This window comes from Bradysia coprophila, unplaced genomic scaffold (genome assembly GCF_014529535.1).
Source record: "Bradysia coprophila strain Holo2 unplaced genomic scaffold, BU_Bcop_v1 contig_235, whole genome shotgun sequence".
Lineage (NCBI taxonomy): Eukaryota > Metazoa > Arthropoda > Insecta > Diptera > Sciaridae > Bradysia > Bradysia coprophila.
In genome coordinates this window covers 3,807,596-3,824,066 of record NW_023503496.1, presented here as the reverse complement: position 1 = coordinate 3,824,066, position 16,471 = coordinate 3,807,596, and the positions used below count along the sequence as shown (strand labels likewise).

Genomic DNA, 16,471 nt, shown 5'->3' with positions numbered 1-16,471 from the left:
TACCTTGAGTGTTAATATACTTTGATGGTGTTGAGGAATTTCGCGCCGTGTGATTCACAATAACCCACAAAGTGACATTTTCCTTATACGAAATGTGTCATTTTGTCAATTATTGTGAACGACGCGGCGCGAAATTCCTTGCAGGTTCAGGTTCACTCAAAATAGATATCATTAAGATCAGGTGAAAACAGGTTCAGTTATTTCCAGTTGACGGTCACGTTGGCCTGGTCACCCTATCACTCGACTGTAAAGACGAAAAACTTAACAACCAAAAAAAAGCAAACCGGATTAAACACCTCGATCATTAGCATTTTTTATCACTGCTCAAAACATCATTAGGCTATAACACCAACATTATCCCACCAATAATTACAGTCGAACGATCAAATTATCAAAAAAAAAAAATTGCAAAAAAAAGAAATTCTTCCACACATGCCACGATCGACGATCAGCGTAATGATCGGTGAACAAATTTTGAATCGCTTACACGTTTTTGAATACATTATCCCTTACCGTTTCGTATGAAAAATTAAATTGGTTTTTGAATGAAAACAACAAAAATTCATTCGATAAACACCATAACACATCCATTCATCATCGATCACATATATTTTTATGGTATGGAATGTGTTCCGAATGATTTCGCGTTGATGAAGAATATACACGTCGTCCGTACGTGACAGTACGCCGATATTCTCTTTACAAAACATAATTTTGCAATAAATTTTTGTATTTCTTCGCTTTTTGAATCAGATAGAATTTCAGATTCTCCCGTCAGTTTACAGGCCATCAAGCGCAGGACCGAACTGGCTACCAATGGGGTTTTCGGGGAACTTATAAAAATCTAATTTCGGCTCCGATTTATGTAAAAGTGCTACCCGATTGCCCAATATGCCCAGTTCGGCCCTGATCAAGCGCATTATAGATGTTATGGAGCAGAGGGTTAACCTGTCACAGACGGCAAGCATACTAACAGTTTTACTATATGATCTAGTACTTCATTTGATCGAAAATTTTTAGGATTTGATTTCAGAAATCTTTTATTTTCTTGATTAAAATCGGATTTGCTCAGTTAAATTACTTTTATTCTGCCAAATCAATTTCGGTACCAAATAGATACCATCTTCAGTGGCTAAAAACATAAACATAATGAGAACACAGAATATCATTATACAGCGCAAAGGTTTCTTTTTTACCTCAATTCTTTTAAAGCACAAAAATAAGCACTTGTGTGCATCGTCAATTAAATTCAATACTAAATCGATTTAGATCAAAATCAAAACGTAAAGAGAGAGGATAAAACAAAAATGAATTTCTACTAGATGAAAGCATTACGTACAGAGAGTAACATCAAATCACGTTATTATAGGCAGTAGATAACATTATACAATCGGTGTGTTTATTCAGACAATTCGGTGTCTTCTTCACCGCAATCATCTCTAAAATGTCTCTTTTCTTCTGCTGACTTTCACGAACAACAATTTTAACTTTATCCCACAACGGTGTATGATTGTTCGTAATAGCGTGATCACATAAGGCACTGTGGTTACTGTTCTTAATGCTTATGTTGTACTTATGTTGATAGATTCTGTCCTTCAAAAGCTGTAATGTCTGGCCAACGTATTTGTACCCGCACGAACAGGGAATACAGTACACCAAATGTGAACAATGTAACTTTGGCATCGGATCTTTGAGTCTACTAAAAATAGACTTCTTCAACGTGTTGTCGCCTTTTCCAACCAGCATGACGTCATCCTTGCATCCGTTGTGGGATAAAGTTAAAATTGTTGTTCGTGAAAGTCAGCAGAAGAAAAGAGACATTTTAGAGATGATTGCGGTGAAGAAGACACCGAATTGTCTGAATAAACACACCGATTGTATAATGTTATCTACTGCCTATAATAACGTGATTTGATGTTACTCTCTGTACGTAATGCTTTCATCTAGTAGAAATTCATTTTTGTTTTATCCTCTCTCTTTACGTTTTGATTTTGATCTAAATCGATTTAGTATTGAATTTAATTGACGATGCACACAAGTGCTTATTTTTGTGCTTTAAAAGAATTGAGGTAAAAAAGAAACCTTTGCGCTGTATAATGATATTCTGTGTTCTCATTATGTTTATGTTTTTAGCCACTGAAGATGGTATCTATTTGGTACCGAAATTGATTTGGCAGAATAAAAGTAATTTAACTGAGCAAATCCGATTTTAATCAAGAAAATTTACGTAACAAGCTCATACAAAACCAACAGAAATCTTTTACTTCATTTATTTTGAACATTTTGGCTATATAAGACCAGTCAGAGCTTGTCACTTATTATTACTGTCGTGGACAGGTTAAGTCGCTGCGATACTCAAATTTCGAAGCTCAAAAACATAAATTGTAAAAAGCAAGCACACAACTGAATATACACTGAGTGTACACATCACTTACCTTGATATGTCTGTCGATTAACCAGTTCAATTCAATGTCGTCGTCGTCCTCTCCGAATGGATTTATGAGCACTTCAGCTACTTTCAACCAGCCGACGTAGAAAACGAACTAAAGCAACAACAAACAAAAAAATGAGAAATCGAATTCAATGCATCGGAATCGATGAAATTAACAAGAAAGATGATTCGATTCCGTTGAAAAATACATCAACAAAATAGATGTTTTCGGAAATGAATTCGTTGGAATTGGTCGATCTTCAGAAAAATATTTGCCAACGAACAAGAAAAACCCAGAGATAATTTCACCATGCAATCAATGACGACCCGGCTCGATGTAAGACGCTTCAACGACTCTTCCACTTTATGCTACATTATTCATCAATCAGCAATAATTTGCGAGTAATTAGCACACCTTGAAATTCGACATCAAACAACTGAATTATCTCAAATCAGTCGATTTCCGATAAATAGAAAATGAATCACATTTTAGCGACGACGAGTATGAGGGCCGCCGGCGTGGTGACGATTTATATATGCCTAGAGCTGAGATACAAATCGGTCGCTCGTAAGAGCAAGATCGGAAATGGTTGAACATCTACGCCGTATCGCTACATTAGTTAAGGACAAAAGATGTTGGTTCTTGCATTTTTCCTTGCATGATTATAGTTACGAGCACTATAAGGAAGATAAGCTTAGAGTATGTGTCAGTCAGCTGAAGGTACTGGACAGATGTACAGATGTTGAAGGTACTGGTCCCAAATAGAAAAAAAGATTCAATTAAAGGACGCGGAAGGACGTAATTTCTGAGACAAGTCAGATGTTTATTCACAACGCAGGCGAGAAAATGGAAACTTTCTCAACTCAGCTGAAACTTCGGGAGCACAGCACTGCTCCCGGCATGAACACCAAATTGACAACTGTCAAATGGAGGCTGTAAAAATAAGATGATTGTCTCTTAGGATTGTTTGTATTGTAAGTTTTAACTTATACAACGAAAACAAGTCATTTACAAGCGAAACACAGTGACTGCTGTGATTTCATCTGCCTCCGAATATTTTCTTGTCCATGCTAGGAGCAGTGCTGTGTCAGGAGTCTTTTTTGGTAATTGGAAAAATAGTGCGTTTCCCTGGAAAAAAGTGTCATTTTTTGTGTGACAACATCCTCAATATGAAATTTCTTCAACTCGGTGGACAAATTACTATTTCAAGTGTGCGATATGATAAACCTTATTTCCTCCACTAAGAAAGCCATGAGAAAATGACGTTTTTTTTGAAGCTTTTGTCTGATGACAGTTCGGGTAAGAAAGGTATATTTTCTCCCCTCCTGTTTTGACAGTAGAAAATACAGACATTTTCTACATCGAACTGTCGCCTATGTTTTTGTGTTGAAAAATGGTGTAACAAATTGATGTTTTTGTTTCGTGGATAAAAGGGTTAATCACGCCTTGCACCTTTGGAAAAAATAGAAAATTCCAACAAGATTGAAGTTTTGCGGCCAGAGCGAAGCGAGGGAAAAAATAACTATTTTTGGCATGGAGGTTGGAGGTAGGATCTAACAGTAGATCAATTAATAGAAATTTGGTTTTAAAATTGCCTTCTCTACGTCTTCCTTTTAACACCAGGCTAACACTCACCTACTACCACGGGAAGAACCTACCACACACGTGCGCTCTTTGTCTATTCTATCGTCAAACATATCGAACTTTGTTTACGTAACTGGACATCGTCTTAAGATTTTTCCATTCATTAAAATGGTTGAACGGTTGACGACTGCTAAAAGAAACCCAAATTGGTAAAGTGTTTAACGCGGTTTTTTCGTTCGTCCGAAAATTGATCGTTATTGCATCGATAACAAAAAAAGTGTTAACGAAATGGCTCTAATTGAAATTGTACACAGATGTTCAATCTGGTCGTCTTGTTCATCAAGCGCCAATTAGCATGGAAATAAAATCAATGGACGACTGAATCATAAACTTAGTAGCTACTTGGCATACGACGACGGTACAAACAAAACTTTATGGCACCATAACATTTACATAAAAAATGCATTAATCACGTTTTATTGGTCTACGCGACGAGCGCGTCGATGAAGTTTAATTTATTATATTTAGCAGCCATATTTGGACCTGAAGCAAGATTTATTGCATGTCATTTTGGATCACCAAACTTTCGAATTTCCTCCTGGCAGGCTCGCTTCGCTCGTATCGGAAAATTAGCTATCTTAATTCCATTCTTCATTCAGCTCCAATACCTTCATTTTGACACCAATTTTGATTTTCTACGCTGTGCTGTTACCGAGATATACTTTAGGGCTATCTGTTAGTCCTTCTATGGGTAGATAACAAAAGTCGTAGGACACATGTTTTCCGTATCGTTTAATGTAACAATTTGGCATAGGTTTCAAGCAGTGAGGCACTGCATGGTCAAAAATCGGTTTTTCTGCTGTATAGTTGGCGATATTTTAATTTATGAAGACAAAGCTTAAGAGGCATCGATGCTTAGCTTAAATTGTAGCCTACATTTGCGTGTCTCGTATTTCACTTTTGATGATATTTTTCCATCAGAATCACAATAACGACCACAAATGTGTTAGCTTAAAATAAAAAATAGGGTTTGGTTGTAGTCGTTTAACAAGCTCTGAGAAAAGTCAGCAGTTTAACGAAATTTTCACGAACTGTTGAGTTTTCTCAGAGCTGGTCAAACTGCTACAACCAAATCTATTTTCTGTGGAAAGCTAACACATTCGTGGTCGTTATTGTGGTCCAATATTTTTGAAAAACGATTCTGGTGGAAAGATATCATCAAAAGTAAACTAAAATCCAGTATTTAACATAACGCCTAAATGTATGCTTTTCAGCAAACTTAATGTCTCTTAAACCTGCGATGCGTTGCGACAGAAAGACCAATTTAAGAGATTTTAATATCCGAATTTATTGAAGGGACTATGAATATCACGAAAAAACTACGGCGAAGAAACAAAGCCTGTCAATTTGTGTAAAAGATAACTAGAAGCTCGTTCAGGAACTAAAAATTCGTTAACCAAAGTGAAGATTTTGACATATTTTCACCAGTGAAACTTAACGAAGAGTTCCTGAACGAGCTCTAGCGGTCAACGAAGTGGATGAAGTGAGCGTCCAGATTTTCTCATGAACAGAACCAGTTATAAATTGAAGTGGACATTTGCGTTTAGCGCCCTCAGTCCATGTCACGAAAGAGACTGTGGTATAGAGCTCCGCAACAACGTCATGAGGGATTCTTTTGAAAAACAGCCTACGAAAATCGATCGTATCAATTTGTAAAGCTTTTTTGGTATGAACTGATAGGTCTTGATGCCCAGATTCTAAAACCAAAGTCAAAAAATTCCAAGGTTCAAGTGGGCCTCCCCAAATTTTAAAAAAATCAAGTTTTTCTTACAATAATTACAGCCACACCAGTTGAGGAACATATTCGACCATGGGTTCGTTGAAAAGGTGAGGTCATGTAGAGTTCAGCCGAGAAGAGATTTGGTGTCTACGATGTCAAATGTACTAAAAAAATATCATTCTGAAGTATGTGGATTCCCTTCATATCTTCACGAACTTTGGACACTTTTATCTCAAGTTCGGTTTTTTGACGGTGGTTTTAGAATCTAGGCATCAAGTCCTATCAATACATATCGAAAAAGCTTAACAAATTGGTACGACCGATTTTCGTAGACTGTTTTTTCAAAAGAATCTCTCCACATGACTTGTTACCGGGTATGGAAAAATGCGGATTTTTTTTCGGTAAAGTTCGGTTACCGGGAAACTGAGCCTTTGCTTTGTAGAACACCGGGAAATGTTGATAAAGGATTTTAAAAAGGGAATATCTCCAAGAATTTCTTGTGATTTCAGTAGGATTTACCTTACCGTGTTTGGTGGATTTTCAAAGATTTTCATCGACTTTTATCCTTCCCTAGACATAGGAACGGGCAAGAAAATCCGGTGAGGGCAAATTCTGTTTCGGATTTTCCCTGAATGTGTCGCATGACAAAAGTAACGTTCCTAAGCGTACCCAACAAGCGTGCATTCACAATGAATTCTGTGGACAAATATCTGAAGTCCAGCTTTAGGGTGCAGATATAACGAGCACCAGACGAAAAATTCTAAAGGCTTGCTAACCTATAGGCGTGGTTTGGAATTCACGTAAAACATGTGGTCCACACGAACTTCCCGCGAGGTGTTTCATGGCTAAATACCCCTCATTGAGAGCCCTACATCCAGTAGTGGATAACAAAGACTACAAATTGTAGGCGTTGGAACTTCAATCTGATTTTAATTCTTATTCTAATTTAATATGTAAATTCAACTTGAAAAGTGCTCACGATCTCTTGTCGATTTCAAAGACCGAGTCGTAGGTAGCACACCGCACTACGCCTGACTGCAGTAAATAAAAACAAAGATGTCACGATCTAATCAATGAGAACGAGCAATGATTTATTGCACGTTCATCAACAAATAATAATTAGTTGTAACTGATGCGCCAATTTAGCTACAATACCTTATAATTCGCTACAACCAATACACCCATATCAATTGCACGTTCCCGTTTACATTACGATTGAATACGCGAAAGAACATTTTATTCTAAAAAATCGATTTCATCTTTTTTGTTAATTATTTCGACAAACACATTTGCATAGTCAAGGTTAATTCACTACCTGGCCATGCGCCTGCTAAATAACAATTTTTTACCTGTAGCGCTGTGAATAATGGAAAATACAAATCCGGATCTTCATATTTTGTGCCCGTTGGTAAGTCAACTGTCGGTATCATTTGGCGGCCGAGCAGTGCCGCAATGAAGTATGTGTATAAGACTAGCGTAACAACCTGTGCATTACATAGAGAATCGCCATCAAAATCTGATATCGGAAGTAAACACAAACGAGAGTTGTTTTTTCACCTGAGTGTAGACGAGTGGCACGCAAACGGTATCGTAGCCAATCAAAGCACCTAATCGTCGTCGAATGTCTGATAGTTCGACCAGCAGTGTTTGCACGATATGATCGGACGTTATCAGTTCCTGTTTCCGAGCTGTGTTGATGATGTTCGTTGCCCACACCAGTGGCATCCAGTACTTGGACATTGGGCTTTTTTGGTCCATGATTTCGAAAATCTTTTTTTCACTTTCGAGCATTAAACCTGGGTGATAGATTGGAGTGCTTGTTAGTTGGATGGTTTGTTATATGTGTTAGAGACATTAGGGGCATTGAGAGATATGTCTTGCACTATAAGTATAGTCGAACATGAATAGTTAAATACAGAAATGGGACGTGTCACTTTAGCGAATTATAACAAAAATGGAATTTTATTCATTTAGCTTCGTTCCGAGTCGGCTTTGAAAGGTTTTTGTTTTAAACAATCGTCAGTCTAAGAAACGTAGCCAAATCAATGAAATTTCATTTATCTTATAATTCGCTAATGTGATACGTCCCGTTTCTGCATTTAACAATTGAACTATGGGAAACATAAGACGCAGTTAAAAACTCAAAATGGGTGGGGGGCCCAACATCAAATGAAAAATGGTGGATGTAATTATCGAATTGATGGCTGTTGCGTACGTGAAATGATAGATGAACTGGTTGAATCTGCTATAAAAATCAATCGAAGCAAAATGGCAATGAATTTTAACTGAGCATTTCGATGCACTTTTGATATTTTTAGAAATTATTCGTCAGCTCGGAGACCCAACAAGGTTCCACAAAATTGTTTGATTTTCATCCGTACCATTGGTGGCAATGAAAAATAGGCCATCCTGTCCACAGATGGAGCAATTGAAAACTCAATTGGGGCTGCAATCAGTAGTGGTTGGAATTCTAATAGCAATGGTACAAAAATTCGGTCCCATGAGTGCAAGAGAAGCCGGTAAAGTTTAAAAAACACGATTTTCAAAACATCGTAGAGGCGTGGATACTTGAGGGATGAAACTAAAAAATAGTTGCAGCATTGAAGGTAGACCATCTACGTCTTTCTGTGGACAGGATGACCTATGTTCCACTGTCACCGATGGTACTAATGAAAATCAAATATTTTTGTGGACCCTGTTCCGAGCTGACTAATAATATCCAAAAATATCAAAAATGCATCGAAATGCTCAGTTAAAATTCATTCAACCGCACCGTGATGGAAAATTTACAGCACTTGTTCGCACACAAAAAAGTATTATGGCCACTTGAGTTGAGGTATTGCGAGAGTTTTTTTTGTGTGTTTGACTGTTTGTGTATCTACATCTAATAGTAGTTAACAGTTTGATCAACTAAGTAGAAGGATATTGAATCATTCAATTAAGTGTGAATTTTGGGGCTTACAATTGAACAGATTCATCATCGTCGGTAGTCATGTGATCGAAACTTGTTAGTGCAATTGAAACACAATGTCTGCGTACCAAAACAAAATTTTTATCAACTAAATTGAAGCTATTGCAGACAACAACATCGCTATTTCTCTGATTCAACAAAAGAATCTTTCAATAAACACTTTTTGGTACAAATTGGTAATGACCCAACGCACCAGTATTTGAACTGCACTTGACATTGACATAAAAAGTATCTTAGTTCTACGGACCTGTTTCACTGTCAAACTTGACACTAGAACAATTGAAAAATTTGTGTGAGATCTCCTTCGCGTCGATGTCTGTACAGTTAAAAAATATATTTTCCAGAGGAGATAGGTATAACCGTCTCAGACACAAGTAACTAAAAGTAATATTCACCTGAATCAACTAAATGCTGCCACGACGGAAACCGTTTTTTCACCCGCAATGATATTCGCATCAAGGTGATAACGAAAGATAATACCATGTAACGCATGATGTTCCTTCTCATCAGCCTTCCCTGCTCTTTTTTGTCAATCTATACACACATGGAAAGGCCTTACTGTAAAATGAATATTTAACAAAACAAAAAGAAGACAAAATTACCGCTGACGTTGATATAGCCGCACTGATAACGAGCGCCAGTGTGTCCGGCCATGGTAGTAATTTATATTGTGCCCACCATCGGTTTACCACTAATGTTACGTAGAATCCTAGCACGAAGGACATTGGTATGCTTTCACCTTGAGCTCCAAAATATTGTCGCAATTTTTCGAAGATCCTGTTTCGCGAGTGATGAGAACAGTTTAGTCTGATTGGTTTGGTAATTGTAAGCAGGGAGCGTCGATTTGAATTTAATTTTTTTTTCTGCCTACTGTAGTCTGAGAAAATACAATCAGGGGCGCCTCTAAGGACAAGTGAAGCTTGGAAAGCACTAGCCGACGGTGGATGGATTCTCTGAGCACTAGTTCTTTAACAGCACGATGAATGAAACGTTTCTCGTGGGCACCGTTACTGTTCAAAAATAAAAGTCGGCTCCCCTGAATTAAAGTTATAAATTGCTTGTTCTGTAATCTGTTACAGACGGCTGTCATCTGTTATCGACAACGACAACAATAATAAAGAACAAGCTCTGCCTAATGAGGTCTTATATAGGAAAGATCATGTTCGAAACAAATGAAGTAAAAGATTTCTGAAACCAATATCTGAAAATCTTCGATCAAATGAAGTAATAGATCAGATAGTAAACTGTTAATATGCTCGTCGTCTGTGACAGGTTATGGTCACTCAACAAAAAGTACTCCGTGAGAGAAAAAGTACTCAGTGAGAGAGCGAGCTGTCAAGTGAATATAGCAAAAATTTAAAAAATTCAATTTTGTCTCTTATCAATCAAGCCAAATGTCCGTAAAGTACACATGACACGCGTAAAATCGCATTTTAGAACCATATCCGGTATTGTACAGATAACGGTTAAAAAACGCTTTTCTTATCTGTTAAATCTGAAAGGTGACAAGTGTCACTTCACTTCTGTCAATGCCATCTATTACTTCACTACGAGATTATACATCTCAGGATGGTCAAAGGAATATCTCCGCTCGTGAGGAAAAAATAAAGTGCCGACGTTCTAAAATTTTTATGAATGCACAACAATGTTTGTGTGGATTCACGGTCTGCCAAAAAAAATTCAAATCGACACACCCTATGTACGGCTGTATGTTTGATGTATAATCAAATATAATTTCATTTCACATAGATTTATGAGAGTTGTCTTAGGTGCATTGTGCGTTTGTCGAAAAAAAATCCATTTAAGACTGAGAAAGGTGAGATGTCGTTAGCCATTTTGTGAACGTATACTGTACATGGCCAAAATTTCTATCGTACGAAAAATGTGTCTGAATTTCAAATTTTTTACTTTGTGTCTATTGACTACAAATGATCATGTTTGTCTGAGAGGTGTGCAAATTTTGTCGGTTTAACCGATGGATATAATTGATACCTATGTTGTTACAACCGCTACAAACGAAACGAAATGCAAAATTTACTTATGGAGTATTTGTGGTCGGAGAAAGTGAATCTAAAATTGAATGACAGCAAAAAAAAAACATTTCTTTCATTGTCGTTGATCGCCAATTAATTAAAAATTCGATTTATGTGCCGGTACAATTTACAATTTGACAAATAACGCTGGCTGAGTTGCACCGTTGTCAATCATACATTTTTGATCGATTTGAAATGTGAGGCGAAGTATTTTCGCTTTTTCATATGTTTGCAGCCGAGGGGGACGTACGTGAATAATGGGAATAGTTACTAGGGCTTTCTTACTGTGTGACACACTGATAAAAATCAAATTTGGATAAACGGACTTGTAGCACGCATTAAATACGTGCGGTATGTATTAAATACTCACGACACATATCATCTCTATGACGAATTTTAATTTTGTGAAGTTTTGGTAGATTTATTGAACTTTGAGATGAATCTATCGCAATTTAAATAAGCTCAGTCTCAGTAAGATTTAGAAAGGTAAACTCTGGTAAAATGTCAACAATTTATGAAAAACAGAATACAGTCAAAGGCAGTCAATTTTCAGCATAAATTTGCTTCAGCTGTTTTTCAGCTGATCCATACAAACAATCACAACGGTTTATACGTCTTTATACGGTTTTACCACTATCATGCGCGTGCGTGTAGCAGCTTCAACCGTATGAACAAGGAAAACCAGTTTTGATTGTATGTGTGGATCAGCTGAAAAACAGCTGAAGCAAATTTATGCTGAAAATTGACTGCCTTTGACTGTAACGAACTTCTCAAAATTGGTGAAATTCTTGTGAAATTTAGCAAAACAAAATGCAAATACTTTCGCTAAGTTTCTCTATATTTCACCAAAGTTCTGCTAATATAGATCATGTTTAGGGCTTTGCAAACCAATGAAAGTATAAACCAGGTATGGTCTATTCACACAAACCGGAGGCCATAGCGATTTCATATAAACAAACTCACCTCTCATGAGAGGTGAGTTTCTTTATATGAAATCGCTATGTCCTCCGCTCCATACAAAGTTTGACATTCGACCATTCGACATTCGTTGTTGACGTTCATTGTTGTAAACGTTAATTACGATCCCAGCGAAAATTTCGAATAATGTCAAAATTAATGGGTAAACTGAACGAAGAATTTCTGTACGCGCTCTCAATCCACTCAAAACTGAATTATCGACATAGGACATGGATATTGTTGACAGTTTCACCACTTGTCAGCAAATTTTCTTTAACTGAATATGACACAGTAGTAGTTTTCATGGTAAAACTTCACGAAACAAAACCGTATTCAGAACAAGTACTTTTGTAGTTTTCTGAGTTGTCCCACGCTCAATGCTCTGCACGAAATTAAGCGTCAATCAATGGCGGATAAGAAAAACTTAACGAATACTAAGTGGGGTTACGTTACGTTTACAGTCCCATATCATCGGCAACGTGACTAAAAGGCGTCCTACCATTTTTTAAACGACCATATCTTTGGACCCATTGGTTGGATTTCGATAAACTTTTTTTCCCTGGAAGCTGTCAACATTTGTGAGATTTTGAGCCCGTTTTAAAAAAACGGTAGGACGCCCTTTAGTCATGCTGCCGACGATATAGTGAACATGATGTATACGTGCTGCGTGTTCAATTCATACCACAAGTATTTGGTACGAGCAACTAGGATTATCCAATTTCCATTTTTTCAGTGTATTATGTTCTTAGACTACATTCAGGTGACATTGTGCTAAAATGTCATAACAAAATCTACAAAAAACAGAGAATTGATAACAGGTGGCGCTGCTCTAACCCAACAGGTAGGACGAATATGTCGAATGACGTTTAACAGTCATGCATCCAATACGTCAAAATGCAATATAGCATTTGACGTATTGGATGGCGGTTAAATGTCATTTGACATATTTGCTCTACCTGTGGGGTCAGTGTAGCGCCATCTTTTATCATTTCTTTGACAAAAACCGAAACCAAATACTCAATTTTACCGCAAAACGAATCAATTACACCCTAATCCTACGTATGATATAACTGTGAACGTTTGGTGCAGAATGACCATTTATTTCCAACACAGATAGATGACGAATATATTTCATAATCAAAAGTTGTCATACCCGAAATTAGTATAGAAGTAGACCTTAACTTTTTGAAAATCTCTGAAAAATCAACGGCAAATAGATCAACGGAGCTAATTATTACGGTCATTGTCGGTATGGTCGTTCATTCGTTTATTATTGGAGAAGTCTGTCATTCAGGGTAATTTGTTTTCCTTTGTCTTTTTGTAAGTTTAAAAAATTGCTTGCACACAACCAACGCACTTCAAGCATGAGTGATACTCTAAATAGAATATTGAAACTGGACAGTGTACATATAAACGTAAAACACTGTAAAAAACCATTTCACGTAAAATAGAGTACTTTCTACGGCTGACCACTTTGATCACTCATACTTGCATTGCGTTGACACAACACACTTTTTTGTGAAAATCAAACAAATCCAACAAAAATTAATGGAAAAATCTGAGTGACATCATTTTGTCGGTTACCTTTTTTGATCATCGTTCAGTCCATATCTATATAATAAATTAATTGAATAGTACAATGCTAAATACGCTAACAGCTCACGCCAAACTAATTTGTACACACTGCCACGCCATCTGGAAAAGATACAAAAAAAAGAAAAATTTAATCGACTTCTTACTTTGTACAATAAGTGAGGATTAAAGTCTTATGAGCTACTTAACGCTTAAAATGAAAGACGAGGGAGAAGATTTTTATTCATAATTGCTAACTCTTTTCAGTAGTACAATGCACAATAAAATGCAATTGATTCGTTTGTTTAGAGATCCCACTAATCGATCACCGGCCTAACGTGACCATATATGACGAAGTAACATGTGTGACAAAGTTGAATATTCGTGGGACAGAAGAACCTGAGCTGGTAAAACTGATTTTGATCTAGTTTCATGTCCTAAATTGTATGAGACGATGGTGGAGCGTTGTGGGCGATTTGGACAATTTGAACATGCAACTGGTTTTAAATAAACTCAGGTTCTTTTAGCCTACGTTTCCTCTCCTTCATATATGACGTAACAGCCGGACTACGCCTCGAAGTATGCAAATCCGCTGTGAGTAAAGTTAGATGCTTAATTGCCATCTCGCCTAAATATAGGCTGGGATCTATGCACGCACATGCCTAAATTCATCGTACTCATTCGTACGCGGTCGTACGACATACAATTGAGTAGATCGTTACAGCCAAAAAACAAACTGCAATTACCAAAATTATGAAGATTGAGTTTACTTTGCGATTTCAAGCGCAAGAAAGATTCCATGTTCAATTTGGTCTGACACGGGAAACGAACCCCAAGTCATTTTTATCGAGGGCTAGCACTTAACCACAAATGGGCCGTCCAGTCCGATTTGTTAAAATGATGAGTTCACCTTTTACTGAAAATTTAAAACTAAATCGTGCCTCGTACAACAGGTGGCCAATGGTGGCCTTGGGTAAAAAACCATGCAAGTACGAATCACACTATGCTGCACACGCACCGTCTACATTAAGTCGATTGGGGCGAAAGTCCCGTACGAATAAGAGTAAACTAGAAATGTTTGCATGTGCATTTCGCTTCGCTTATGATTCGCTAGACTTGTACATGCAACAGGGTATGACTAGCCACTTGTAGTTAGTTATTTCCTTGAAAACTGTCGCCATGGCCTGATGAGATGTCGGCAGAAAAATTATTAAAATGTTTGAGTTTGCATTGCACTCTCTCTCAGATCGAAACAGTGGCAGAAACCATGTCGCTAATTTCAAAATAGAGAGCTCATATGAAATTCCAGGAAACCATTGATTGTATGATTCGGCCGGTAGAATTGTCAACGATTATTTGCTACAACGAAAGCTTTTGTAACTGAACCAGAACTAGTTGTCGAAACTAGTACTGAAAAACAAGGAAAGAACATAAGAGTGTCAGTAGTTTTTACTGTATTTGGTACAGAATTTGAACGTAACTGAAATCGTATCTGCGTGACCTCCCCAAAGTTTACAGCCTTGGGTATGTGTTGGAATTGTAATTTGTACTGCTCATATGGACGTTTGATTTAGGCTTGTTCTATTGTCTTTATGTAAGACAAACTTGTCACCGAATAAATCACTCTTGTCTATCACTTTGAACTGTAAGGATGTCTTTTATCTACACTGCAAATATTCGATTACAACAGTATGGGCTGATTTTTCAAAACCAAATCGATCCAGAAAAAAAATTGACCAGCGAGCATCTACGATAGATACCCACTTTTTCAGATGTTTCAAATGCAATTGAAAAGGTGTGGAACATAGAGTTACACTCGAGAGGTGGCATGGTGGCGCTGTCGATCAAAGGAAACCACAAAAATATATATGGGAAACCAGACATGTTCAAATAATGACAGCGGAGTGTAACTCTATGTTGTGGAAAGTGCCACTAAGCACCTTACATCACCTGGTCGCCTGATGCGCCTGTAACATATGATTTTATGGGTTTCATTTGTAAATAAATTTTAACTTAACGATTTCTAAGCAAATCTCTCGAAAGCATTTATCGCAAACTTTTCCGAACAGACGTTCGAACACACGGGCATCCGATAATTAAAATTGATGGAACAAAAAGTGATTATTTCTAATGATCAGGTAAATAATGAATTAACTGAAATTCAAATTAAATATGGAAGAATTACGAGCATAGAGTCGTAAGTTTGTTGTAATGCAACAACTTTATCTGCACATTATACCATAAACAACCATAAATTAACGAATGTTCGAATAATATTTTCAATTTTTTTTTTCATTAAATTTTCTGTTAAATGATCACGTAAAAATTTTGTTGTAAAGTAGCAATATGATTCAAGGAGCTTTTTTCCGACTCATTCACATTGTATACTCATTTCTGTTCAAGTCGGTTTTTTTTCACAATATTCCAAGGTAAATTAAATTTTATAGATTGTTTGGTGCTACTTTTTTGTTAACGAAAAAAAAAAATAATTTACTTGGAAAACATACAGTAATACAACACACCGATACGTCTGCTTATTACTTATTGAGAAAAGTCAATATTTATTGAACAACTGGGTGTGCGGTATGGTTTTACAAAGAAAAAATAAACTGAAAACAAATTGAATTTGATTCGAATTCAGATGGAGCAACATCTTCATCTCACTCAAAGTTTCTTCATATAATTTGAATCACAAGTACTGATCCTTTCGTACCTGATAAGAGGATAAGCAACGAGTGATAAGTTCACACAAAATTACAAGTTCAGTGCGCACGAATTTGTTTACCAAGTGGAGAAAATAGGTCACAATTCGCTCGAGTTGGAATTTCCTATTTCTCCCCGAGGTGAACACATAATTGTACATGCTGGGGGCGTCGAAAGTAGTGCTTGAAACATGAAAAATACGGTTTTCGACGCATGTAGCATGTAAAACCCGTTACATAACTCGATATATAGATGAAAAGTCTCGTTTTCGTTTGTTAATTGATCTCGATTGATCTCGGCTTCACCTAGGATCAATGAAATTCACGCGAAAACTCTACTTTTCATCTTTTTATCCCGATTTATGTAATAGTTATTTGTTAACCAAGGGGACAAAATAGGAAATTCACCAAGAGTGAAAGTTTCGCTCAAGGTGGAATTA

At 36.9% G+C, this 16,471-nt stretch overlaps 1 protein-coding gene across 3 annotated transcripts in view; it reads right to left on the bottom strand.

Moving 5' to 3' along the window:
* LOC119077483 (bestrophin-2) overlaps positions 1-16,471 on the bottom strand; it is a 45,961-nt gene that overhangs the window by 8,376 nt on the left and 21,114 nt on the right. For 2 of the 3 annotated variants that reach the window (XM_037184695.1, XM_037184696.1), the window contains exons 3-9: positions 13,342-13,452; positions 12,911-12,952; positions 9,370-9,544; positions 9,163-9,301; positions 7,354-7,592; positions 7,146-7,280; positions 2,436-2,543 (exon numbers count right to left, since the gene is read on the bottom strand). In XM_037184695.1, coding sequence (XP_037040590.1) covers positions 2,436-2,543; positions 7,146-7,280; positions 7,354-7,592; positions 9,163-9,301; positions 9,370-9,544; positions 12,911-12,952; positions 13,342-13,452 — 949 coding nt within the window. The remainder of the gene's footprint in view (positions 1-2,435; positions 2,544-7,145; positions 7,281-7,353; positions 7,593-9,162; positions 9,302-9,369; positions 9,545-12,910; positions 12,953-13,341; positions 13,453-16,471) is intronic. The other variant, XM_037184697.1, reaches the window with a different exon arrangement.